General features: G+C 38.5%; 9 protein-coding genes across 9 annotated transcripts; 5 read left to right on the forward strand and 4 right to left on the reverse strand.

The window, feature by feature from the left end:
* Positions 1-1,131: 1,131 nt before the first annotated feature.
* Positions 1,132-3,700, forward strand: GCK72_001113 (uncharacterized protein; the record flags this gene model as incomplete). Its single annotated transcript, XM_053722845.1, has 4 exons — positions 1,132-1,242; positions 1,532-2,328; positions 2,384-2,759; positions 2,810-3,700. 4 exons carry the CDS (start codon positions 1,132-1,134, stop codon positions 3,698-3,700), a joined length of 2,175 nt encoding a protein of 724 aa, XP_053591490.1.
* A 172-nt stretch (positions 3,701-3,872) lies between these two features.
* Positions 3,873-5,311, forward strand: GCK72_001114 (uncharacterized protein; the record flags this gene model as incomplete). The annotated part of the gene is made up of 5 exons (XM_003111248.2): positions 3,873-4,013; positions 4,057-4,230; positions 4,308-4,378; positions 4,807-5,127; positions 5,257-5,311. 5 exons carry the CDS (start codon positions 3,873-3,875, stop codon positions 5,309-5,311), a joined length of 762 nt encoding a protein of 253 aa, XP_003111296.2.
* A 362-nt stretch (positions 5,312-5,673) lies between these two features.
* On the forward strand, positions 5,674-7,278 carry GCK72_001115 (uncharacterized protein; the record flags this gene model as incomplete). Its single annotated transcript, XM_053722846.1, has 6 exons — positions 5,674-5,794; positions 5,870-5,960; positions 6,004-6,322; positions 6,375-6,573; positions 6,622-6,760; positions 6,807-7,278. The coding sequence occupies 6 exons, from the start codon at positions 5,674-5,676 to the stop codon at positions 7,276-7,278; spliced, it is 1,341 nt and encodes a 446-aa protein (XP_053591491.1).
* A 220-nt stretch (positions 7,279-7,498) lies between these two features.
* GCK72_001116 (uncharacterized protein) lies at positions 7,499-8,703 on the reverse strand (the record flags this gene model as incomplete). Its single annotated transcript, XM_003111171.2, has 5 exons — positions 7,499-7,721; positions 7,768-7,935; positions 7,993-8,116; positions 8,165-8,586; positions 8,666-8,703. The coding sequence occupies 5 exons, from the start codon at positions 8,701-8,703 to the stop codon at positions 7,499-7,501; spliced, it is 975 nt and encodes a 324-aa protein (XP_003111219.1).
* Positions 8,704-12,573: 3,870 nt separating this feature from the next.
* Positions 12,574-16,104, forward strand: GCK72_001117 (uncharacterized protein; the record flags this gene model as incomplete). The annotated part of the gene is made up of 11 exons (XM_003111375.2): positions 12,574-12,673; positions 12,829-12,909; positions 13,039-13,197; positions 13,278-13,370; positions 13,451-13,575; positions 13,650-13,853; positions 14,637-14,805; positions 14,854-15,025; positions 15,080-15,617; positions 15,740-15,969; positions 16,026-16,104. The coding sequence occupies 11 exons, from the start codon at positions 12,574-12,576 to the stop codon at positions 16,102-16,104; spliced, it is 1,950 nt and encodes a 649-aa protein (XP_003111423.2).
* Positions 13,992-14,370, reverse strand: GCK72_001118 (uncharacterized protein; the record flags this gene model as incomplete). Its single annotated transcript, XM_003111293.2, has 2 exons — positions 13,992-14,219; positions 14,269-14,370. 2 exons carry the CDS (start codon positions 14,368-14,370, stop codon positions 13,992-13,994), a joined length of 330 nt encoding a protein of 109 aa, XP_003111341.1.
* Positions 16,105-17,101: 997 nt separating the features above from the next.
* GCK72_001119 (uncharacterized protein) lies at positions 17,102-18,877 on the reverse strand (the record flags this gene model as incomplete). The annotated part of the gene is made up of 7 exons (XM_053722847.1): positions 17,102-17,297; positions 17,430-17,516; positions 17,563-17,705; positions 17,769-18,083; positions 18,211-18,417; positions 18,466-18,577; positions 18,810-18,877. The coding sequence occupies 7 exons, from the start codon at positions 18,875-18,877 to the stop codon at positions 17,102-17,104; spliced, it is 1,128 nt and encodes a 375-aa protein (XP_053591492.1).
* Positions 18,878-20,819: 1,942 nt separating this feature from the next.
* Positions 20,820-22,558, forward strand: GCK72_001120 (uncharacterized protein; the record flags this gene model as incomplete). The annotated part of the gene is made up of 4 exons (XM_053722848.1): positions 20,820-20,849; positions 21,386-21,450; positions 21,687-22,153; positions 22,311-22,558. The coding sequence occupies 4 exons, from the start codon at positions 20,820-20,822 to the stop codon at positions 22,556-22,558; spliced, it is 810 nt and encodes a 269-aa protein (XP_053591493.1).
* Positions 22,559-23,144: 586 nt separating this feature from the next.
* GCK72_001121 (uncharacterized protein) lies at positions 23,145-24,388 on the reverse strand (the record flags this gene model as incomplete). Its single annotated transcript, XM_003111185.2, has 6 exons — positions 23,145-23,289; positions 23,337-23,482; positions 23,534-23,848; positions 23,905-24,111; positions 24,159-24,270; positions 24,318-24,388. The coding sequence occupies 6 exons, from the start codon at positions 24,386-24,388 to the stop codon at positions 23,145-23,147; spliced, it is 996 nt and encodes a 331-aa protein (XP_003111233.2).
* Between the last annotated feature and the right edge of the window lie 169 nt (positions 24,389-24,557).

A 24,557-nucleotide genomic window follows, 5' to 3' on the forward strand; every position in this document is an offset into this window, starting at 1 on the left:
GTTTTAAGCAAACCAACGTGAAGAATTTCGGTCAAAAACTTCAATGACTCGTAGAATAACGAATTGTGATGCGAATATCTACGTCGTTATATATCACAAATGATTTCATAAAACTTTCCGAATTTGCGGCTGATAAATACTTGTTTCGTAAATTTTTAAACGTATGCCTTATAGCCTTAAAACATTTGCCTAGACAATTTCTAATTTATTCGGGTTATTTTCTTATTAGATAAGTGAAATTCGAATCCTTCATCATTTCCCCAATTTTTCCATAGAATTTGGCAACAAATATTCGGCAGAAATCCGATTCGATTATGTTCGAAAAAAGAAAATACCCCCGCTTTATATACTCATTGATTTTATACCGTACTCCATTCGGGGCGAGACCTTGGCCGCATTTTTGGGCGGAGTCGCGTCGCGGTCGGCATCGCGTGCGCGCGCACAATTCAACTGCGGGAATTTCGGCGATTTGAACGTGATTCTAGTCTAGCATGTTCGATTTTTTGACGTTTTTTTGTGATCAGAGCAGATAAATTATGCGGGAAATTATCGATTTTGGCGGGATTTCCCGAGAATTGCCGATTTTGGATGTTTTCATCTCACTCTTCGTTGTCTCATACTTATTTCATCCTATTTTTTGTTGCTCTAGTCGCTCGCTTCACTTTCCGAAATGCGGCAAATTTCAGAATGAGTTTATGTGAAGGTTGTACAGAAGTTGGTCGTTATCTCAAATTTTATCGTCTGATTAACACATTTCAATAGTTTTTGTTATTTTTTCAGACGAAAAATGCATTTTTATTTCTGATCTTTTTTTCACAAAAAAATCAATTATTTGTGAGCTGTTAATTTACTCACAATCATACATTTCAAAATTGAATGAATCATACATGACGTTGTGATATGTTCTTCTTGAAAAAATTGTTTGATCATTTTTAGTTTTGAATGTTCTTACTATCTGCATAGCTGTTTCTTTTCACGAAAATCCATTTCTCTCATCTGTCAAAATAGGGCATTGCTCATATCTATTCCCGTCTTTTTCATTTCTTTTCTTTATTGATTCTCAATGACCTCCTCTTGCACTTTCTCACACAATGCACTTTTTGACAGCTGTTCATTTTTTATTTTTACAGAATGGGTATTAAAGGCGACAAAAAAGCTACCAGCGATCAAGCGCGACTTCAGCGACTCACAGCGGAAGGAGTTTCCGGAACAGAGGAGGATATACAGTTGATGATCAAAACTGTAAGTGCTTTTTCAAAAACTAAATAAATACTTTCGTTATTTTTTCGTAATACTGATCTCTGACTCATGATACTACATCACATGATGTTGTTTTGTACTTGGTCAGGGTGTCAGTGTAAATTGGCAAAAACTTCAATGGGCAGTCCAGCCTCCAGCCAGATGGCAAATAGAATGCGGGGAAGGCAGGTGTTCGCGCATGTCCAGATGTTCAGCCATCTGATGAGACGGCTTAATTATAATGCTCTCCTTGTGGGATTGATCTTCCCTTTTCAATTTACTTTTATTATAGATTATTGAAACTACCGGATGCACACAATCACAAGCCGAGATAGCATTGTTGGACTCTGACAACAATCTCTACGGAGCTATTGATCACATCCTGGAGGCTGGCGATAAACTTGATTCATGGACTGAGCAAAAAGGACCAAAAAAGGAGAAAAAGAAGTCGGATGAAGGCAGTTACAACAGCAGAAGCTTTGTAGCAAGAGGAAGAGGTGGAGGAACTGGTTTCGTTGACAGAGGAGGTCGTGGCCGATCTAATGGAGCCCCACGCGAAAGTCGAGGAGAAAGCCGAGAACATAATCGTGAGACTCGTGATAATAAAGAAGGTGGAGCCCCTCGCCCAACCCGTGGCGGTTTCGAACGGCCCTACGTTGGTCGAGGAGGAAGAGGAGGTGGTAGCAGAGGAGGTTACTCCCGAGCTGTTGCACCGTCTTCAACTCTCGAAGCAGACGCCTTCACTGCCGATCTCGACGAGAACTCGACGACAAAAGTGGATACAACAGTGACAGAAGTGCAACCACCAGTAGAAGAATCGGTCACTGCAACTGTGGCGACATCGTCGGCCCCAGCACCGATTTCCTTCGCGGCTGTTGCAGCTGCAGCTCACCGCAAGGAGGCTCTCCGAAAGCAGCAAGCTCAAAATCCCCAACCTTCTGCACCACCACGGAGGAGTTTGTCTCCACAACCACCCTTGTCAGCAGCAGCAGCTGGAACATCCCCGGCTAAAGAGGAGCCCGAAGCGGCCACATTCTCGGAGCCAGAAACGTCACATCAACAGGAAAGAGAAGATGGATTCTTCCAAAGGTAAGTCAATATCAGAGCATATGTTTATATCATGTCAAAATCGTAGTGATTTCAGTGAACCGTCGGCCTTGGCAGAGGAACAGACACCTAATGTGTCAACTCACCACGACGACAATGTACAAAGCTCACCAGAACAAGCAAATCAGGCTTGGACCACTCAATTGAAAACGGAACTTGGAATTGGACTGCACGATGCACCTGGGCTCGGATTGTCACCAGTACCAAGTGTTGCGCCCGTTCAAACAATGCCAGATCCAGGAGTGGAATTTGTTGGAGCTAAACCAACGAATATCCATGACTACTCGTTTGGATTTGTTGACGCTCCTCCAAGCCCTCAAATTCCTCCAACCGAACCATCAGCTGCATCGATCTCAACAAACAATAGTGAAAACCTGTTTAACTCCTCCCGAATCATCCCGAAACAAGTTGAGGTAATGAAGACCTTGTGAACAATTTAATTTTCACACAGCCTAATTTTCAGCCAGAAAGGACGTCACTTCCTAATGGTGATTACAATTTGAAATCATCTTCACCTCCACTCGGATATGGTCAAACGAATAGAGGCCTGTCCTACGACACCTCGTCTGCTTCATATCCACCAACAGATCGGCTGTCATCGAATAAGTCGCAGTTCCCGAACCCTGGTCAGCTTCCGTCGCAGCAATCTACACAGCAACAGCCACAACAGCAGCAGCCTCAGCAAGCGACCCAACAGCAACAGCAGACACCTCCAGCCCAGCCTCAACAAACTGGACATCCACAGCATCCACAGCACATGCTTTTCACTCCTCAAATGCCTTATGGCTACATGAACTCATACATGAACATGTACAGCCCAATGCCAGGAGTTCGTGATGAGCAATACGCTGCTCTTATGCAGTATGGAATGGGAGTAGACTTGGCGAACTTGTCGACGATTCTTCCACAGTCTGCTGCTTTGTCACAAACTGCTAGTGCGCAACAAGTTCCATCAGGGCAACAACGAGAAACTCATGGTCTCATGGACTTTAATAAGTTCGGATCACAAACTTCTCGTGATCAACAGCCACAGCAGCCGTCAAATGTTGGACCTCCACCTGGATTCCAAGCAACCAACTACATGCAACAGCCGAACTTGTCTTCATTGTTCATGCAGCAGCCATACCCAACTGCTCCACATACATTCGGTTTCATGAACATGATGCCAAATGTTGGAAGTAATGCTGGAGGACGTCAGATGTATGGACAGGACGACGACCGCAAGAGTTACGATAAGATGGCTGGATCGAAGCCGGCAGCTCAGCCGAATCAACATTCGCAGTACCAGCACAATGGTGGAAATCTCGGAAAATATGGCAACATGAATAATAAGCCGTACAACTGGGGAAACTAACCGGTTTCGAAAGTTCTCAGTCCAGCGACTTTGCTCCTCCCAAAATAATAAAATGATCTGTTTTATTTTTCACATGTTCTTTATTTTTCTACGGCTTTCCAAATAAATGTACCTGATGTTAAGGTGTACCATCAAATATGCCTCCTCATCAGGCTTTCAGAATTCAGAGCAAATGTCTTGTGCACTTGTCATTGGGGCTACCTCCACACTGGGTAAAGCTGTAGTCAGAAGACTCGCGTTCGCGGGCTATAAAGTTGCTGCAACCGGTGATTGCCCGAATAGTATTGGGAAAGTTGCAGAGGACAACAAAAAGGTTTCAGATACTTAAGGGATTGTGAAGAAAACAATTGTTCTAGGTGGGCGGAGATGTGACTGCTTTCTCAATGGATGTCACTAATCCAGAGCATCGAAAGGAGCTCATTCAAAAGGCAGCAGAGAAACTGGGTGGCTTGGATACTCTTGTCATTGTTCCACCACAAAATGAAATTAGAGGAGAAATAGTGGAGACTTCAGAACAAGATTTTGACAAGGTTCGGAGGCTAAGATATATGAAGCACCTATAGTCTGCCAATCAGTGAACTGTAGTTTTAAATCGTTCGAATTTCAGCTCTTCGCCGACAAACTGACTATTCCTTTCCGTCTATCACAAGTCGCACTCCCAACTCTCGCTAAATCAAAGTAAATTTTTTTTTAATGGTGCAAATAGGCCTGCTTTGAAGCTATAATAAAATATAACCTTTAAATAGTTATCACCGGGCCGGATCCGGGACTTGGCGGGCCATGAGATAACTCGCTTCAAAATAACAATTATGAGCCGATCAGCCTGTCAAATTGTAGATCTCGGTGAGCTCTACACAAGCCTATGTTCATTTTCACCAGAGCTCACCGAGACCTACAATTTGACAGGTTGATCGACTCATAATTTTCGTTCTGAAGCGAGTTATCTCAAGGCCCGGATTCGGCCCGGTGACAACTATGAAAAAGTATAATTGCTTCAATCTTTTTTGAATCAGATTCTCGCGAATATTATGCTGCTGTTTGCCGAATTTCTTCCTAATTCCGCGTATTTTATTTTTTATTTAAATTCAATGCCTATTATTTTTCAGAAATGGTAGTATCATCTACATCACATCATGTTTCGGATTCCAGCCATCAATCGACATGGGTTTATATTCAGTTGCATCAAATAGTGTACTCTCTCTAACCAAAGCAGTTGCTCAGAGTGCAGCTAAAAAGGGAGTTCGAGTGAATAGTGTAGTGTCTGGAATGGTTGAAGGTGATGGCACTGGTGCTGTATGGGATAATGCATCTGAAGAAGAGGCGAAACAAATCAAGCAACATTTAGAAACTATGATTCCATTGGGAAGACTTGGAAGACCATCTGACGTCGCTTCTTACGTCGAGTTCTTGGCATCCAATAAATCAAGGTGAACTCAATCAAAATGTAACAAAACCAAAACTCTTTACTCTAAAATTACGGGATCATATCAGTCAAAGATCAGAATAAAATTACAAAAACGATTTTTCATTAAAACTAAAAAGTTTTGCATTTTCAGATACATCACCGGCGAGAATTGTATAGTTGGAGGAGGTGTCTCATACCGATTGTAATCCATTCATCCATCACAACTTTCCAAATCAAATGCTCAATTTTCTAGGAATTTTTTCTCATTTTCATTGCATTGTTTCGGTTTTCAGTAGCTTTCAAAAAATAGTTTAGGCTTTTGTTTTTATTGGTTCTCTCCTTTTTCCACCCAAAATATCCTTTTTCTGTCCATAATTGTTTGTTTTCTTTTTGTTTCTTTCCATAAATTGTGTAGTTTTATTCCAGTTTTTTGAATTTTTTCAAAATTTTGTTTTCTTCGATTCTCCCCGGAAAAGGTGATTCCCAAGAGTTGATATTTTCCGGTTTTCAGGTTTTTCAAGTAATTGTTTGAAGTTATTATTATAATTGAGTGTTTCTTGAAGAAAAAATGCTTCGAAACCAAAGGAAAATAATAAATTCCCTTTGGCCGTCCAGAATTCCAAATGAAGAATATGCGACGAGACGGACAAATTTGATGAGGATTTTGAAGAAAGAGGTCAAAACTGGAGGTAATTTATATTATTTCAGCTTAAAAAGTTCGAAATTACAATTATTTCTCATCGCTATGAAATTTTAAATTTCAGAAAAACAAGTGGTTGTTGTGATGAAAGGAGCTCAAAAATCATATATTGCACCAGATGTTCCACACGCGTTCAGACAGAAAAGTCATTTCAGGTTCTTCAAATTCAAAAGTTTTTTTTTTAATTCTTGTTTTTAGATATCTATCTGGAATCACAACATCCGATTGCTACTATCTGATTCAATGTGGAGTTCAATCTTCATCTTCCGAACTTGCAATTCTTTTCGCAAATCGTCGTTCTGAATACGAAGAATTATGGGAAGGACCGTTACCAACAGAATCTGAATGGGAGAAAACTTCGAAATTTTCTGAAATTGTTCCGACAAACCGGCTGCTTCAAACATTGGAAAAAGTTGTTGATAAGGGAACCGCAGTGTTTTTCGATACGAGTTCCGATGACTTTCTGGCGAAGTTTTTACAGACAAAAGCGAATTCTGTCAGGGATATCAATCATTTTGTTAGTTTCAAAAACATCTCATCAAGGCGTATTCCAATCTCGAGATTTGCAGATCGAACGTCTCCGAGTGGTCAAATCAGAAAATGAGATGGATTCGATGAGAGATGTTTGTAATCTGGGTGGTCAAACAATGTCTTCAATGATATCTGGTGCCCGGAACCTTCATAACGAGAATGCAATTTGTGGATTGTTAGAGTTTGAGGGGCGGAGACGAGGATCTGAAATGCAGGCGTATCCACCGGTTATTGCAGGTATCTTCAAAAAAAAAGAGATTTTGACATTCCTCAATATATTTGCAGGCGGTGTTCGTGCTAACACAATCCACTATCTGGAAGCAAATAATGATCTGAATCCATCGGAATGTGTTCTAGTAGATGCCGGATGTGATTTGAATGGATATGTTTCAGATGTGACACGTTGTTTCCCGATCTCTGGATAGTGAGCTTGAATTTATGATGACATCCTCAAATCTGTCTCGTTTCAGCTGGTCTGATGCTCAACTTTCTCTCTACGAAGCTCTTTTATATGTTCATGAAGAACTGATCTCATATGCTCATAACATGGAAAAAGTTCGTCTGAGTGCCCTTTTCAAACGAATGAATGAACTTCTGGCAGCGAGTTTCTCAGAGTTAGGACTCATTAAATCGACGGATCACAAGGAAATGATTCATTTGGCTGAAAAGTTGTGTCCCCATCATGTCAGTCATTACCTTGGAATGGATGTCCATGACTGTCCAGCTATTTCACGTGACATTGATCTACCAGGAAATGTCTCATTCACCATTGAACCGGGAGTTTATGTTCCAATGGACTGGAATGTTCCAGAGTTCCGAGGTATCGGATATCGAATTGAAGATGACGTGGCGACTAATCCATCAGGAGGAATTGAACTGTTGACGGCGGCTGTTCCGAGGGATCCGATTGAGATTCAAAGACTAATGGGAACAACTGAATAGTTGATTATTTTTCTATTTTAGTTTTATGTCTAAAATTTCCGGTAGTTGTTTTTTAATATTACGGTAGCTTACGATAGATCCAGTTTGGCGCAATAAGTTTGAAAATCTAGTGTATTTTTTTGTTCATTGCATTCTCATTGTTTTTTTGTATATCTTATAAAATTATTATTTTCAAACTTTTATTGAACAGAACTCTTAAATTTACAGAAAGCGTTGAGTTCTATTCCTTTTTCCCAGACTCCTTTACAATAGGTTGAAGTTTTCCTTCGTGAATTGCAGTCTTTTCCAATGGGGCGGAGTCCATCACATATTCAAGTTGTTTCGTTTTCTTACACCATTTCAAAATTGGCTTCACGCCTTTATCCTCACGTTCTTTTGGCACACCTTTTCGATCAGCAGTTGAGTCGATTATCGATTGAAGTGTGTTACCAATCACCAGATTTCTAAAAATGGATAAAATCTAATTGATCTTTAACTCCAATCTCTCACTTATTCTGGTATTCTTTCATTGCATGCAATGGCCCGACTGGTCCGTACGGGGTGAACTTGGTACGTTCCGACGGATTCACAGGAAACTTTCCACGATTCGCACCGCTGACAAACTCAGCCAACATATCGGCATCCACGTATGCATCTGTTTCATCTTCCGGAACAACTCTAGAAATATATGGACAAATGGATGAACAGACAGACAGACAGACAGACAAAACTCACGGATCTCCAGCAAGCCAGAATGGTTTATTCTCAACGATCGCATTCAATGTATGGCTTGTCTTTGCCAAAACTTCAGCTGTCTCCAGCCAAGTCAACGCTTCCTTCTGCCGTTTTTGATCGGTTTCTGAAAAAGGAATTTCGCCGGAAGACTAGAATACCCTCGTTTTCTTACCATCTTCCTCAGCTTCTGCCTGTTGAATGAGTGCTTTTTTCACTTCTTTTTCATAATTCTTCACTTGTTTTTTGGGTGTAACAGGTATCGAATCTTTCGATTGTTTTGCAACTCCAGCAGCCGATGCCATCTTATGCATCAATCCTCCAGCTTTTCCATCTGCCGCTGCTTTCGCCTTCTTCTTTTTCGGTACCGGTTTGCCTGGCCATGTGGCGAATCGACCATCAGGACGCATCAGAAGATATTTGTGCATCGTTTCTCCGAATTCCATTGCACCGCCCTTCCGTTTCGACTTATCTGGTTTGGGGAACGCCTCATCGAATCGTTTCAGATCAACTGCCTTCGATTTGGGTTTGATGTCATGCAGAATTTCTGCCTTACGAAAGTCCACATAGTTTTTGTCTTGTTCCTTTGCAATACGTCTGCAAATTAAGAGATATCTATACTGTAGCATACTTGGCTTTCTATTTGATTCCCTACAGTAACCTGTTTCCAACTCACTTCTCTTGTTTTTCATTCATTACTTGTTTTTCAGCCATTGCTGATTGAAAACAACTTCCAATAAGTCAAAAAGATGTGTTCTGACGATTTTTTGACTTGATCTTTCTTATAAATGCACCAGAAAGTGATCAGAGGTCAGGTTACTCTTCCGTGGGTCCCAGGTCACGTCAGTATCGAGAGATGGAAGAGAAATATAGTTCCAAGTGATATGGACCAAGCTTCGAAAACTTCACTCGGACAAAAATTCTTGCAGATGAACATCCGGACATTCGGAAATCCGAAAAAAAAAACAAAAAAGTTTCTTGTTTTTGCTGTTGTTCTCGAAATGTTCCAATCTCCCACCCCTTGCCGATATTCCTTCAGAATCTGAATCTAGCATAACAACTATTTCCTTGTTTTCCATCCCAACAACAAACCGACAATAAACACATTATCAGTATTTGATTGCCACCTTCTAATCGTCAAAACGGACACATAAAAGTAACAAACAGTGTCCTGAGCTGATAATAAATATATGCTGTTGTTCGTATTGCCCCTACCAGGAGGACCATAAAACAGATAATTACCAGGGGACTATCAGTGACTGGAGGAGCCGGAATTTCTGAATGTTGTTTGGCAAACTTCCAAAAAGCTCACATTCGAAATGCCTTGTCCAGTGAGACTCCGCCCACTTCATGTTCTGCCCTCAACAGGTGCATTTGTTGAATTTGTTCGAAAAAGTTTCTTGTTGACCTCAATCCCCTCGCTCAAAACTTTTTCAAAATCCCTTCAAAACTATACTAATAGACAGATGTTTTTTCTCTCGTTTTCACCAACTCCATTCGCCTCTTCTTTCCTTATTCTCAGCCTATTCAACCATCCCATTCATGTCATTCAGAACCCATTTCGAACCTTCTCCCAACAAAACCAATGACTTCTTCTTCTTTCGTTCGTTCGTAATATATTTAGCTCTTTTGGGCTTTACTTTTGGTAGTGTTTGAGAAAGAGAATGGGGTAGATTATGTGCTCGAAGTGTGGATAGACATTAGGTGGAATTTGAGGAGATTCAATGATTCTGGCTTTTTGGGGTAACTGTAACTCCCGTAAATTCTAAGAAGAGTGATTGGAACCGCCCGAATCTGAACTATCATTAATTAGAACCATCCGTTTGAAGCCAACCTTCAGGATAACAATAGCTTTTATTAGATTCTTGTTCAGTTCTAAAACGATAGCTTCTGATAAGCACCAGAGTTGCATGGAATTCCGACTTCCGACTTCCGGGCGTTTTTTCACTTCCGACTTCCGACTTCTGACTTCCGGATAAGGAATTTTACTTCCGACTTCCGACTTCCGACTTCCGACTTCCGACTTCCGGATAGGAAATTTTCACTTCCATGCAACTCTGATAAGCACCAGTTTGGATGCTTTCAGTTTTTTGAAATAATGATTTCTCTACGTTATGAGTTCGAAATACTCAGTGGATCTTTTTTAACGCCAAAAACTGGTATCCTAGCCCCTTACACTGATGATTTTTGATCTCATGAAAGTCCGCATTTCCGAAAACTTCCAACAAAACTGTCAATAGTTGTTTTCCTAAAATGTTGACCGACATTAATCATAAAACCTTTTTACAGCGTGCAAGTGCGTTTCTTATTACTTCCGGTAAACCTCTTGGCAGAAGACAAAGGTTACTGTAACAGATAGTTTAAACTAAACCAACATTTGACGGAAATCGAAAACGATTACTGATTGTCAGTGACACTGACGCATCACTCTTTTTTCTTTTTTCAATGTTTCGTCGTCTGCGATTTCACTATAACTGATCATTTCGTTCCACATTCATCTGCCGATTTCAGATATATCCTGGGACACCCGAACATTCGGACACACAGCTACCGACGCGTTTTCTATTTTAGCCTTCTTACCCGGTCAGCTTCTCCCTAATTATTTTTGTTCATTTTCTAGGTCGTTCTTCTCCGTTTCCTTCTTCTTTTTTCCTTCTTTTTACCCTCATTTCATTCCAATTCTCGTCTGTTACCAACCTCTTCTAACACCACAATCCATCTTCTTCTTCATCTTTCTTTTCGCCTTTTCGATGCCTATCTTTCTCGTGTTCTTTTTTTCGGAAATATGGAGAAGAAAGCGAAAAGAAAGAGAAAAAAAGAAATTAATGGGTTCTGGAAGCGAGGAGATAGAAAGAGAAGATAGATATGGAAGTCCACTCTATTACTCATTTTTTCGAGTTAAGAAGAAGGTTTTGGAGACGATGCAGACGCTCGAGCATCTCCAGTTCGAAAAACTGTGGACTGCAAGCGCTCTCTAATGAGGACAGAAACCTAGTTTTGACTCCCAGCGAAAGTCAAAAAGTTTCGGTAGAGCACACTTGGAACTGGCAGAAATTCAAAAAAGTCACAGCAATCTTGAGGAAGATCACACTAACACTATATTTGACAAAACGTGATTAATATTAGGTTTACTATAAAAATCTTTTATTTTCCAACCAATCAACAAAGAAGTCCCTAGACTGCCTGTTATTCTGTCTGTTTGTTTACATTTACATCCAGATGTCCCACTTTTCAGTTATCTGCTAGTCCATCTGTGTACCTGTTTACACAAACAATCCCTCTATATTTCACGTTTTCCCGTCATCAAAGTTCCCACTTAATACACGTGGCGTTCTCTTTTCTCCGACCTACTTTCTTCTCTTTCTCGGCGTCTCCACTATCGCTCTTATCTTTCGTCCGTTCCGTCTCTCTTCACTACTAACAACAATGCGTCGGCAGCCAGCCGGGGACCCCCTCTCTTTCTACAGCCGAATGCCCTCTAACCGTCTACCAATACTCTCTAATGCTTCTTGGATCAATGCCAACTACTCCACCCCCATCCCTATGTTTCATCATCCGGAGAGAGACCTCTCGTTTTTTCTGAATCTCTCTCAAGCTCCCTCTCTCTCTTCTTCATGGAAAAGCCTCCCTCACCAAATGTGCTCGATTGTTCGCTTCTTCTTTTTGTCTTTTTTGCCTCCTACTCTATTTACACACATTTTTCGTAAATATTTTATTTTAAAACGTATCTCTTTTTTTGCTTCTCTATTTCTCTCGCTTTCACTCAAGAAAACCGGTTTTTTTTCTCGCTCGCTCTATTTTATTTTCCATTAGATTATATAGATATCAAATTTCCATGAAAATTTCTTTTCCGCAATTTCGAAATACAGTATTCTGTCCTTTTTAGTAATGTTTTTCTGCAGAAAGAAAAAAGAGAAAAAAGAAGATCGCTTCGAAACCTTCAGAAGACTTGTCAATGCGCCTTTAAACTAACTGTAGTTGAGAAAACACAGATATTTAATTGTATTGCGCGGTTTTAAAGTTTTTAATTGAGAAAATGTCTTACAATTTTTTTTGTTTCACATGTACAAACAACGCATAAGCCCAGTAACTTCTGAAAACTTGTAAGATTGAATAATCTCACCGTGAAATAGACAGTACTTTCAAGGAGCATGCTCAACTTATTTTCATGGTCTCACAGCGACTTCTATTTTCACTCAGTTATTTTGTCTATAATGTTTTAAGAAAGTCTTTCCGATTTCAGTCAGAAATAATTTGTTCTACCGAGAAAAAGTGTAATTTCTATCAATTTTTTAAATAAATCTTTTTCAGTCGACCAATCCTCTAAAACAACTTTTTTCTACTAAAACGAGTTCTCCGCTCCGCCCTCCTCTTCACTATCATGTTGATGACTCATTGTTGACTGGATGTTATATGACTACTTGTTTTCCGTGTTCAATTTTTTCAATATCACATCATTTTTCGTCGTTTATTCGTTAATTTTTCAATATTTCGCCGAAAAATCAATTGAATTGTTTCCAGACTAGCCCAAATACCCTACTAGATGATCGATTGGTGTTAAAAATCCCACAACAACGAATAGAAATGTATCCGGACGGATTGACAGAGAGCGAAAAGCTCAAAGTCAAAGAACTATGCACAATGGTCAATATATCCGACGAGGATGCATTTAAATTACTGAAAGGTAAAAATCAACAGTCTGAAAATGAAATTGAGAATCTGATTCCAAAAATTATGAAAAGTTAGTAAAAAAAACAAACATATAACTTTTGAAACGAAATTGAAAAAATTAAAATTTTTGAATAGAAATTTTTTCAATTTCTCACTTTTACTTTTCAGAAAACGATTGGGACATTGCAATTTCATCTCGTCGAGTGTCAAAACAAGAAGATAAATCATTTGTTCCAGGCACTTCCAGAGGTATGATATTTTACTTTTTCTGTTAGAAAATGCACAATCGATATTATGAAAAAAGTTCCTAAAACTCCTGTTTTTAAACAAAATCTGCAAAGATGTTCCGTTATTTATCGTAAATTTATTCTATTTCAGAAGAAATCGGTGGCGACTTGGATCGGTTATCCAGCCGTCTACGTGTCCATGGATTGGCATTCTATCTTCCAGATTTCGGCGGATTTCCAAATGAATTCCGAACTTTTTTGGAGAAAGATCTGATCGAAACGCAGACACAGAAGAGATTAGAAGCTTCTAGTGAGTCTTTACTTGTAAAAATATTGAGCGAAAAGTAGAAGAAAATATTAAAAAATACCTGAAAGTTAATATTCTTTCAGGACATCTCAACTGGTGGCATCAATTCGGTCAGAAATTGTACCCATTGTCAACGACTGGAGATGGAAATTGTCTGCTCCATGCTGCGTCTCTTGGTGAGTTCAGACATTTTTGAATTTCGACATCTGGATGTCCTTACTCACGGTCAGACTCCCCCATAAAAACTTTTGTTCAGGAATGTGGGGAGTGCATGATCGCCAACTTTCGCTTCGTGAGACATTATACGAGTTGCTCACCAATGGAGCCAGAAAAGAAGCGATTCGAAGAAGATGGAAGTGGATTGAACATCATTTGAACCAGGTGAATACTTATTTTTAGATTGTCAAGCTTTAGCCTATTGTGTAAATTCACAATAATTCATTTCATCATTCTAGAGCAACGATCTCGCTTTAACATTATCCGAAGCGGAATGGCAATTGGAATGGGATGTTGTACTGGGTCTCTCGTCCCCATTACCCCGAAAACAAGAGGATAATGGATCGAATTCCACTGACCAAATCTACGAAAGTCTTGAAGCGATTCATGTGTTTGCGCTGGCACATGTGCTTAAAAGACCAATTGTAGTGGTGTCGGATACGGTGAGATTTAATTTTGAACTTTTCCTAAAAATCTTGTGAGTGGTTGACAACAGGAAAAATATAAAACAAAAATCATCATCATTTATATTTTCCGGTTGACAGAGTTCTTGACTTTCGGTTGTTATTCTCTTTCCGTCTCTAAGCAGTAGCCGACATTGGAATAGTGACAGTTCCAGCAGGAGTGACTGAAGCAAATGCAGCCTGAGCATCAGTTGCATCAGCTGGTGCATTGGCGAAATGAATGACAAGTTTGTCTTCTTTCGGTGCTCCAGCAGTACGAGTGATTTGGATATCCTTTGATCCAGATGGATCAATGAATCCGAACACTGGAGTGATACGGTACTCATTGTTGTTCGAAGACTTGATCTGGAAATACAAAAAGTTGAATTGGTTAGAGGACTGGAACTGATTATACCTTGAAGATGAGCTTATCAGCTCCTCCATTGACAAGCTTGTGAGTAGAAGCTCCTCCGGCTGCTGGAACAGTGCATGCTGGTGGATCGGCAGTCAAAGACATTTCGTTTTTGGTTTTGGTCGGTAGTTCAGAGAAGTTTGAACACTGATTTTCTTGGCTTGTTGATCCTTTATTTATACAATTCTTATCAAGATGAACCCGTTACCCGGTCAATTAAAAAACGAGGTTGTCACGCTATTTTGTTCAGAAAAATATGAGATTTAAATATATGCTTCTAGTACACAGTTTCACACGTTTCTTATAACGTTATACTTTTTTTTTAAATCAGATGTTCGCTCAACATAATAATAATGTCTTTTCTTCTTTAGATACTCCGTAACGCAAAAGGCGAAGAATTGTCTCCAGTCGCATTCGGTGGTATATACCTTCCATTGGAATGCCCACCATCACAATGCCATCGATCTCCATTAGTTCTTTGTTACGATTCGGCACATTTCTCGCCATTGGTTCTCATGAGAACTGAAACTAACAATAAACGTAAGAATATTCAGAAGATTTTTTCAATCTAAATTCAAAATAATTCAGAAATAATCCCAATAATAGATGTGAATCGAAATCTGCTTCCAGTTCACTTTTCTGTGGACCCGGGAGAGAATTTTGATTGGTCGAAACTGGATAATAACAACGGTTTTACGCCAGCAGATATGTCACAAATAGATAAACTGGCATTGATTAGTCAGTATATGGATATTATTAGGTAAGTATTTTACGAAAAACAGAAAAAAAATTAATGAATTCCTCATATTTTCAGATTAGATGTTCGTCGTGGCTCAATTCGTAGTACTCGTCGGGTCCGTAGCGCCCACGCTCAATTAACAGAATCACGGGATAACCATCACAACCGTAACCCTGCTCATCCACGTGACACGTCTGCCAACAATTCGGGAGACGAGGCTTCTCATCAACAGCCATCAAATTCTGCAAAAGGAATGACACTGGCTTCCAGTGGAATCGCAGCGGGACGTCATGAAAAATGGAGATTAATAAATGAAATCAGATCACACGTCCTTCGGACTCTTCGTATTACTGTATCCACGAATCGGGGTCCGAACAAAGAGAAATTGATTGATACGGATGATTGTATCGCTCGGATGAATTCCACGTGTGTTCTGGCATCAGAATTATTGCCAACTCATCATCAATATATGGATAAAATAATTAATGAATACATGAAGAGTGCGAAACAACGATTCCAACAAAATCAACGGACACAGGCGGATTCCAGAAAACGAATTAGTCGCAGTTTCAGTGCCAGTTCACTCATGTTGACCTGCATCGGATGTGATTCGGTTAGTTAAATTTTAAAAAAGATTTTAACCTTTTTCTTGACCTCCTGGTTTCTCACTGTTTTTCTGAAAAATTTTCAAAACCAATTGAACGTGTCGTCATTCAATTTCTCCCCTATTTTCAGGAATTCAAACCGGCCGCCCAAGTGACAAATATCATGTGTGATCAATGCTTCGCATGGCAAAAAATGAGTGTTCTCACTTCAAATTGCGATCAATTTATGGGAAATTCTGGTCCTCCGTGCAAAAGTTCGACACTTCCATCATTTGGATCCGACGGCAGCCCATCAGACAAAGAGAATATTGTTGAAGTATTGAATGTGGTGCCAAAAGATGGAACAAAGGCGTTGACAAGGTTGGTTTATTTCTAGAATTTATTATTGAAACCTTTTCAAACTTTGATTTTTCCAGTATGCGCGCCGTGGAGGACGAAAACGGAGTGGTTCACTATTATATGGATGACGACGTCACTGATTCAATTGACCAATAGACAAATAATTACTGTTTTACAAGAACTATACTCACTTTTTTTATAATTACTAGAACAAATCCTTTCCTTTTTACTTTTTAAAATCGTTTTCTTTTTTGCCGAATTGTTTTTCCTTGTTGCTTATTGTGTTCTTTTACTCTCTTTTTCTCCTGCTAACGGGCGCTTTTTGGACCTTTTTTATCGTTTCTAACCAACTTTTGCAGTGTTGTTATCAATCTCTAGCTTCAAATTGAGAGATTCGAAAAATGAGTCTTTTGAGTGGAACATTGGGTTTTCGATCAAAAATTCCAGTTTTTCCTTCTAAAACTCAGTCTATCGGTGCCTACGAATTCTCATTTTCTCCTGCCTCTCTCCTTGTCTCTTTCCCATTTCCTTTTTCTTCATATCTGCTTTTCTTATCCTATTTTCCCAAAATTTGGGCATATTTTCGAGCTTTTTCTGTGATGATCCTTCACCAACCCCTTACAATTGATAACGCGCTCCACTACTAGACTTTCGGCGAAGCCACGCCCCCTCCTTTTCTCTTATCTCACACACAAAGAATGCCACGTTCCCCATACTTTCTTTTTTTGAAAAAATTTTATAAATAAAAGTGTTTTAATGAGAGATCGGAGATGTTGTTTTCGGGCGAGGATATACAGAATTCCAGATCAGCGATACAGTATGAGAAGCAAAAAGGAAACGGAAAAAATTAGAATTTCATTTTGGCAACAATATTTTCTCGATTTCGGCAAAATTTCGAAAATCTGAAACCTCATAAAATCTATATTTGAACTCATAAAAATCGCGGTTTCTTTTGATCTTATCAACCATTAAAAAGTCAATTATTCTGTTTTCCCACAATCAAAAATTCATCTATTTAACACGAACAAACAGCGATTCGTTTCTCATTTTTCCTATTCTTTTCACCTCTAAATATGTTCGGTCGATTCCGAAAATATGCCACGTATCGATTGATTTCTCTCGGATATATCTACGTGATGGCTCTTTATTCTCTTCAAGTTGACAGCGATTTGGATGCTCCGAATGATGCAGATTCTGATCGTTGAACGCGATTTTTTTTGGAAGACTTTTCTGAAGATTTATATTCAAATTCGAATAAATTGTTGTATTTGGAAAATCCTTTTTTTGGCCAATTGTCTAGATTTCCAGACATTTGGAGCCGAATTGGTTTCCCGCGGTAGAGAGTCTGTCTGAATGTATGTTTTTCCAGGTATTTCTGAAATTCTAAGCGGAAAACTAAAAAACAGATTTATTGTCTTAAATAATAAAACGGATACAGCATGCACGGTTGTTTCGATTTTTCGTAAACCTTACAAATTAACCTGAGTTTCAATCCAAAACTAATACAGTCGATTTCTCTTGGATCGTCTACGCCGTGTATGTTTTCGAAGCCTCGGAACACTTTTCCGCTGAAATTTGTTTTCTAAATTAGAGAAAGAAGAGACGGCAACTCACTAATAATCTCCTTCTTGTTCGTGTTCTCTTTTCAGTTTTTTGATTTTCAGAGATTGTGGAAACAGCTCAGAATATTGGAAATCGTCTCGAATCGAGAAGTATATTTGGAGAACATCTTCCTTCTTTCCATGCCTTAGAAATGCCTGAAAATATTTCGAATAAGTCTGTCTGTCTGTGTTTATGTCCGTCCAGATGTCCTCACTCACTTCTAATCTCCTTTTCGCTCCCTCTGCCGTAATCATCGTTGATGACATAGTCAGATTCATCGCCTCAATTTTCTCCAGTTCATCGTCCGTAAATTCAGTTTCGTAGTCCAAATCCAGTGATTCCGAAACATCGAGAACCTTCCTCACTTCGCTCAGTTCTCTCGTATCTCCCCAGCATCTCAACTCCAATTTTTTGAATTTTTGAGAAAATGGATCCGTGTTTCGAATCCATTCCATGTGATGGTTGTCTTGGATATTTATAATTTTCAGACAGTTACATTTGATTTTTATGGAGTCGGCCACCGGGAAGGTTAACTGAAAATATGGGAAAATATGGGAAATTATGGAACAAACGAATTTGATGGAATACAAGATTCTCAAAGATTAGAAAATTACACGACTGCCTATCGATACTGAACTTTTGAATTTGAAGATAACTCACACTCTCCAAGTCCAAACTATTGACTTTAATGACTCCTCTGTGAGAGAGTTTTTCGAAGAATCTGTTCATGACATCATATCGATTTTCCTGTTTGATTTCAGATATTTCCTCATTTATTTCTCCATTCCATCCTCTATCAACTTTTGTTATATTCTCTTTTCCAATGAACCAGATGGTAAAAGTGTCTACATCACAACGGATGATTGTCTGAAAACAAGTGAGATTTAAAAAGAAACCAACTGAAAGAAAACTCACTTTTCCATCTGACATATCACTTGGAAACTCTTCAATTTTCAGTTTTGAAGCATGGAATTTCGTGGAGTCGACTACATCTCTGTCATCTTTCGAGCAGGTACGCAAGTGACATCTGAAATAAAAATATGCATTTCTAGAGAATACACATTTCTTATTTTGCATAATCTCGAAATTTTGCATAACTTTTCTCAAAAAAAGTTTCAATTTTCAATTAAAAGCTTATGGATTTCATAAATTTCCAAAAAAAAATTAGAAAGAAACTATTTTTTTACAAAGAGAGACTGCTACCAATTGAATAAATGCTCATATAACCTATTTTTGAGAAAAAAACTCAATCCACTCACCTCGATTCGTAATCCAACAACCCGACAACTTTTTGCTGGATTCGAACAATCAAGTTGGACCAGGACATTTCTAAAGATTCCAGCTGATTCTGCAAAGAATCAATTTGAGAAAAAATAGAAAAGCAAGGGAAAAGTGAACGAATCAAATGGTTAAATATACAAATAGATTGTTATCGTCGAGAGAGTGGGAGGAATAGAGAAACAAGAGAAGGGCGGTGTCCAAATATTTCACAAGAATCCTTCCGTCATGTGAAGGCGAATACTATTATCATGAGTAATTCAGTTGGGGTCTCTTGTGTCAGTTTTTGAAATTTTCAGAGAGGATTTTTCATGTTTTCACAAGATCAAAAAGTAAAAACCTGCTGTGAGACTTGGGGTGAAAATCTGATCCACTTGGAACTGAACAAACAGATTTTGATACCTCTAATAAGACATTGCACAAAGTATTCAAGAAATTGAATTATATGCTTTTTCTTATCATCACTACTTCCTGTTATTTTTGGACGTCATTGATAATGAACATTCAAAAATTAAGAAATTTGAAAGTCATTGACTCAGTTAACAACTGTTTCTGACCATTTTTTCAAGTTTCCGAGAGCAAAAGTCCGATCAACTTGGCGCATAGAATATAAACTCCGAGGAATATAATTACACGTGGCAAAATGACTTCTAGAAACATACAACATCACTTTTCTTATCAGGTTAGACTCTTGTCATGTTCATGGGTTTTCTCACATCACTGATAAAGTGAACATACAAAAAATTCAAATCTTCTGGTGTGGGTGGGGTGAATTGAGTAATGAGATCCAATGAAACGATTTCTCGCTTTCAAGATAAAAAAGTTTCGACGGAAAACTTTGAAAACAGAAACCTGCGGAATCTACTGCGTTTATGTCAATTAGATATCTAGAAAGTATTTCTTTGGACACAGTTTATCGCTCTTTTTTCCGTTTTCCACGAAGAGGTTTAATCATTTTTGGCTCCTTCTACCGTAATCCTTCCTGTGGAAGTTTTCAGAGTCATCACCCCGATTCTTTAAAATTCTTCTACCGTAATACTCATATCATGTTCTATTTTCAGAGATTCTGAAATTTTTGTTTCTGGACTATGTTCATAGATTCCTTGAGCATTTGTCTATAACGTCATTTCTAGTTTAAAAAGAACCCTGGGGAAAAAACTGAAATGCTTTTCTTCAATATGGTTGTGTATTGCGATGATGCAAATTTTCCAATTTGTCAAGTTTCACTTTTTATTCTACTGTTTGAGCAAGTGCACCATGTTTTATTCGTTCTAGGTTCAAAACTATCCGAACAAAAATTATTCACTTCCATTTTCTGCGGAAAGATGAGAAGGCGTAGCCGTCAAGAAGGCGCGTGGCGAACTTTACTTCCACATATAATTTTGCATTGATAATATCTGAAACAAGGCGAAGAAAAACAAAAAGATTCACTCTTCCAAAAAATATTAACGTGTGTTGTACGACCTTTAGAACACACGTTAAGTTCTCTTATTCTAGTCTTTTTGCTATTTATTGTCATCAAAATTATTCTCTTCAAAAACGTGGATCTTTTGGAAAACTAATATTCACTATAAAACCAACCCAAAGCTGCTACGAAAATGGTAAGAATGCATTCATTTTTTCATCAGTATGAGTTAACACTGACTTCACCAAATACAAGTTTTATGGAATTTCAGAGTTCGCCTTGTCTCGCCCCGTCTGTTAGCTCACACCGATCACTCGATATTGATCACTTCTCAGTTAAAGAAAAAGGAGAAATGCAAAAAGTGATGCGTCTGATACAGAACACGAAGACTCCTCTGAAGATGAGGAGTACGTACACACAGAATGTATCAAGCCAAAGCTAACTGAACGAAAAACGAAACCAAAAAAGCAAGAAAACGAAGATACGGTCGATTTCGTTCCAATCATAGAAGATAATGTTGACGGGCTGGTAGTTGAATAGGAGAACGTTGGAACTACATCTGAGGAAATCAAAAGACTATTTCAAAATGGTCGTTTTAGATCAATCCCATCGTCAAGTAAGTTTGAATACAACTGATTAATATATTTTATTATTTTTAGAACTGGAAGCAGGCCACGTTCGCCATCTTCTGAAAAACTTCAGCCTTCCCAAAAAGACAACTCTGGGTAGTAGTATTAATTCCTACTCGCAAATTCTGTCAAGCTCCGACGATGTAGTTTGGATGTCAAAATGCGTGTTTTTGAATCTGTTGTTGAACACGAGTGCCAAAGGCGCAGAATTGAATGCATTGGAGTTGCTATTCGTTCTGGAAGACGTCCTGGGGATACAGATAGAAGACATCTTGTGGTGGCAAGAACCCCCCGTTTCCTTGAAGGCTGTGATGAAGTTCAAAAGAGCAATATGTCATCTGTATGACATTGTTCTTCCACTCATCGCATCAGTCAGTCAAAATCTCCTTCCTCCAACACTGATGCGCTCTTGGTTCACCATTTTGGAATGTCTGGAGGAAGAAAAGCTCGTTCTCATGTCCTCTTCAGCATTAAACAATGGGAGAGGACACACTAAAATTGTATTCTATTGGAATTGAATCAGGATGCATGTCTGGTTGTTGATGCGCTTGTTGTCAAACATGGCGATGAAACCAAGTGTCCTGTAACGTAAGTTCATTACTATAAATAAAAAGAATTGAAACTAGCTTCGAACTTCTCTTGATAATACGTTGAACATCAGTCATTTAAACTCGAAATTTACGACTTCTAAGTACAAAGCTGCTTATAACTTTATGATAACTCATAATTGTAGCAGTTCTAAAGTTGATCGCAACTGTTCATCTCAGTTATCGAAAAACAATATTTATCAGTTTTTGAAGCATTTCAATTCCAGTCAATTTCAGGGAATCAATTGAAGTCTTCTTCCCAAGCAACATGATGATAAAATTCGAAACAACTTTGTCGAAGGAAACGTTGGCGGCCAATCCTCTAGACCAGGATTCCAAGCTTCACCCAGGAAAACTCTTTGTTCTGAGAATGAAACGATTGGCAGAACATCTGTCTAGATGTAAATTGTGTCGTCACCGATTCGCCGAGTTAGAGGATGTTGGACACTTGTACTCCGTCCTTGCAATTGTCAACGGGGTACTGAGTTCGTTTTTTCGAGTTTGGTATCCGAATGACAACACTTCGGAGATTCTGAAGTTCGAATTTGGCCGCAACATAATGCCGGTTGAGGCAAAAAGAGCAACAAGACGTGTGATCCGAGAAAGGAATAGAGAAGTGAAAAAGAAAGGAGTCAAAACATATCGGAAGGAGAGGGAAATACTACCGATGCGAAAAAAACTGATGCGCTTCTACATCAATCCGAGTAAGCTTTTTTACAAAAACTGTCTGATCTTTAATTATTTTAGTTTTTTAGATAAATATAGTACATCGGCCGGGATCCCCTATGAGTGAGAGTGCAACAACTGAAGAAAAACGTAAGTTTCAACATGCCCTGCTTATTTATTCAAACCAATTTTCAGTTCAAGTCCTAATACATCAGCTCAAGGAACAACTTTACAAAGCTGCACAGCAAACTCCAAAAGATGAAACTGCGAGAGTTCCAAACAAAATTCCCGCCAAGTATCACAACATGCCGATTCACGAGTTTCTAAGTTCGGACCCGCCAATTGACTTGTTCGAAACATTGGAACTACTAGAAGTTGGAGAGGATTCGGAGGAAAAAAATGACGGAAAGACCGAGGAGACCGATTCAGCAATTGATCATTAATAGACGCCACTCGATACGATACTTGAACCACATCCGATAAAACTTAAGATCTGAACTTAAGAGAATAAATATTAATTTTGAGTTTCGAACTTCATCATTGGTGCTTGACAGAATTTGAGAGTAGGAAATTATACTATTACCCAGAGTTGTCTTTTTGGAAAACATGACGTCTTTCAGAAGATGACGAACGTTGGCTGCTTCCACTTCTAAAAACAAACATATATATTAATTAATTGTAACTTACTAGACGCTAAAATTGATTTGAAACGACTGTTTTCAAACAGTCGTTTGATTTCTTCAGAGAGAAGTTTTGTATTAAGCCTGTCCTAGTTTTACTAGATTTGCTTAAACGGGGAGCAGTTTTATATTAAACTTTGATGATGACTAATATGAAATTTTTTCAGTTGTCAGAAAATTATTTTTTTGGGTTACAAAGCAAGAATTTTGTATTCTTTAATTGAGTGAGGATAGTTTTAAAGTGTTGATAAGCAGCAATGTTTTTTAGATAACGTATCATGCTTACGACATGTCAATCTTCTATTCTTCTAATAGTTGTCTCAAATTTATTAAAAAAGAAAATTGATGATTAAAACGGCCACAGTGTACAAGGATTAGTAGATCTCTCGTAAACTTCACATGAAATTCTCATACTATCTTGGAAAATGATACATTCCACTTCTCGAGCGTCATAAACGTTGTGCACGTTCTCGAAGCCTCCGAAGATTTTCCCACTGGAATTGACATTAGTGAGTTTATATTTTAAACATTTATAACTCACTAATACTCTCCCCGGTCCTCATTATCTTTTTTGAATCTTTTGACATTCAAATGACCTGGAAGTACATCTGTTTTGAAATCGAAACCTTCTGGACAATTGATACGAAGTTCCAGGGAGTCAGATTTCTTTGATAATCTCAGAAATCTCTGAAATTAGACTCTTTCACATTATTCCTCTCTCTCTCTATCTGTTCTCACCTCGAAAATTCTCTTCGCCGCTTCTACCGTAATACGATGTGATGAAACATTCAGATCTATCGCCTTGATTCTCTCAACTTCTTCGTCCGTCAAATTAGTTTCGTGATTCAATTTTAGTGTATCAGTAATCTCCAATGCTGGAATCAGTTCTCCAATACCTTCATCTTCTCCCCAACACGAGATTTCAAGTTTTTTGAAATTTCTAGAGAAAACAAAAGAATTCTGAAGCCATTCAACAATATGATTGTTCTGGATGTTAGTAACTTTCAAGTTGACGCATTTCGGTTTCCATTCTTCTGGCGGCCTGAATTCAATCTGTAAATTTTGAAATTTCTATTAGATCAAAATGTCCAATTTCAGAGAATACTGACATTTTCGATTGAAATCGAATGCGCATGAATCATTCCATTGATTGATATCTTTTGAAGGAATCTTCTGAATACATCATATCGATTTTCCTGTTTGATTTCAGATAATCCTTCATTTACTTCTCCATTCCATCCTCTATCAACTCTTGTTATATTCTCTTTTCCAATGAACCAGATTGTAAAAGTGTCTAGATCACAACGGACGATTGTCTGAGAATGAATTGATTTATTTTTTAACCAGTAGAAAAATAACTTACTTTTCCATCTGACATCTCGCTTTGAGTTTCAACTAAACTCAGTTTAGACGCCGTGAATTTCGTCGAATCTACAGTATCCCTATCGTCTTTTGAGCAGGATCGTAGTTGGCATCTGAGAGTGTTTTCTAGAAGAATTTATCTGATTTTGATCTAAATTACCTCGATTCATAATCCAATAATCCAATGATATCCTGTTTCATTCTTACTGTCAAGTTGATCCAACACGGCATTTTTGTTCTTTTTTCAACTCTGAATAACGAAGGAAATGAAATAAGAGGAACATCGAAAGAAGTGTCAAAAGTAAGAATATGAAAGTGAAACTAAGTTTTTCTCCAAAGAAGTCAACGTTGTCTTGTTGTCCGTTACCTAGTAACAACGAGAGCATGTCTAACTCTTTTA

The sequence above is a fragment of the Caenorhabditis remanei genome, chromosome I (genome assembly GCF_010183535.1).
Source record: "Caenorhabditis remanei strain PX506 chromosome I, whole genome shotgun sequence".
NCBI classification, from domain to species: Eukaryota; Metazoa; Nematoda; class Chromadorea; order Rhabditida; family Rhabditidae; genus Caenorhabditis; species Caenorhabditis remanei.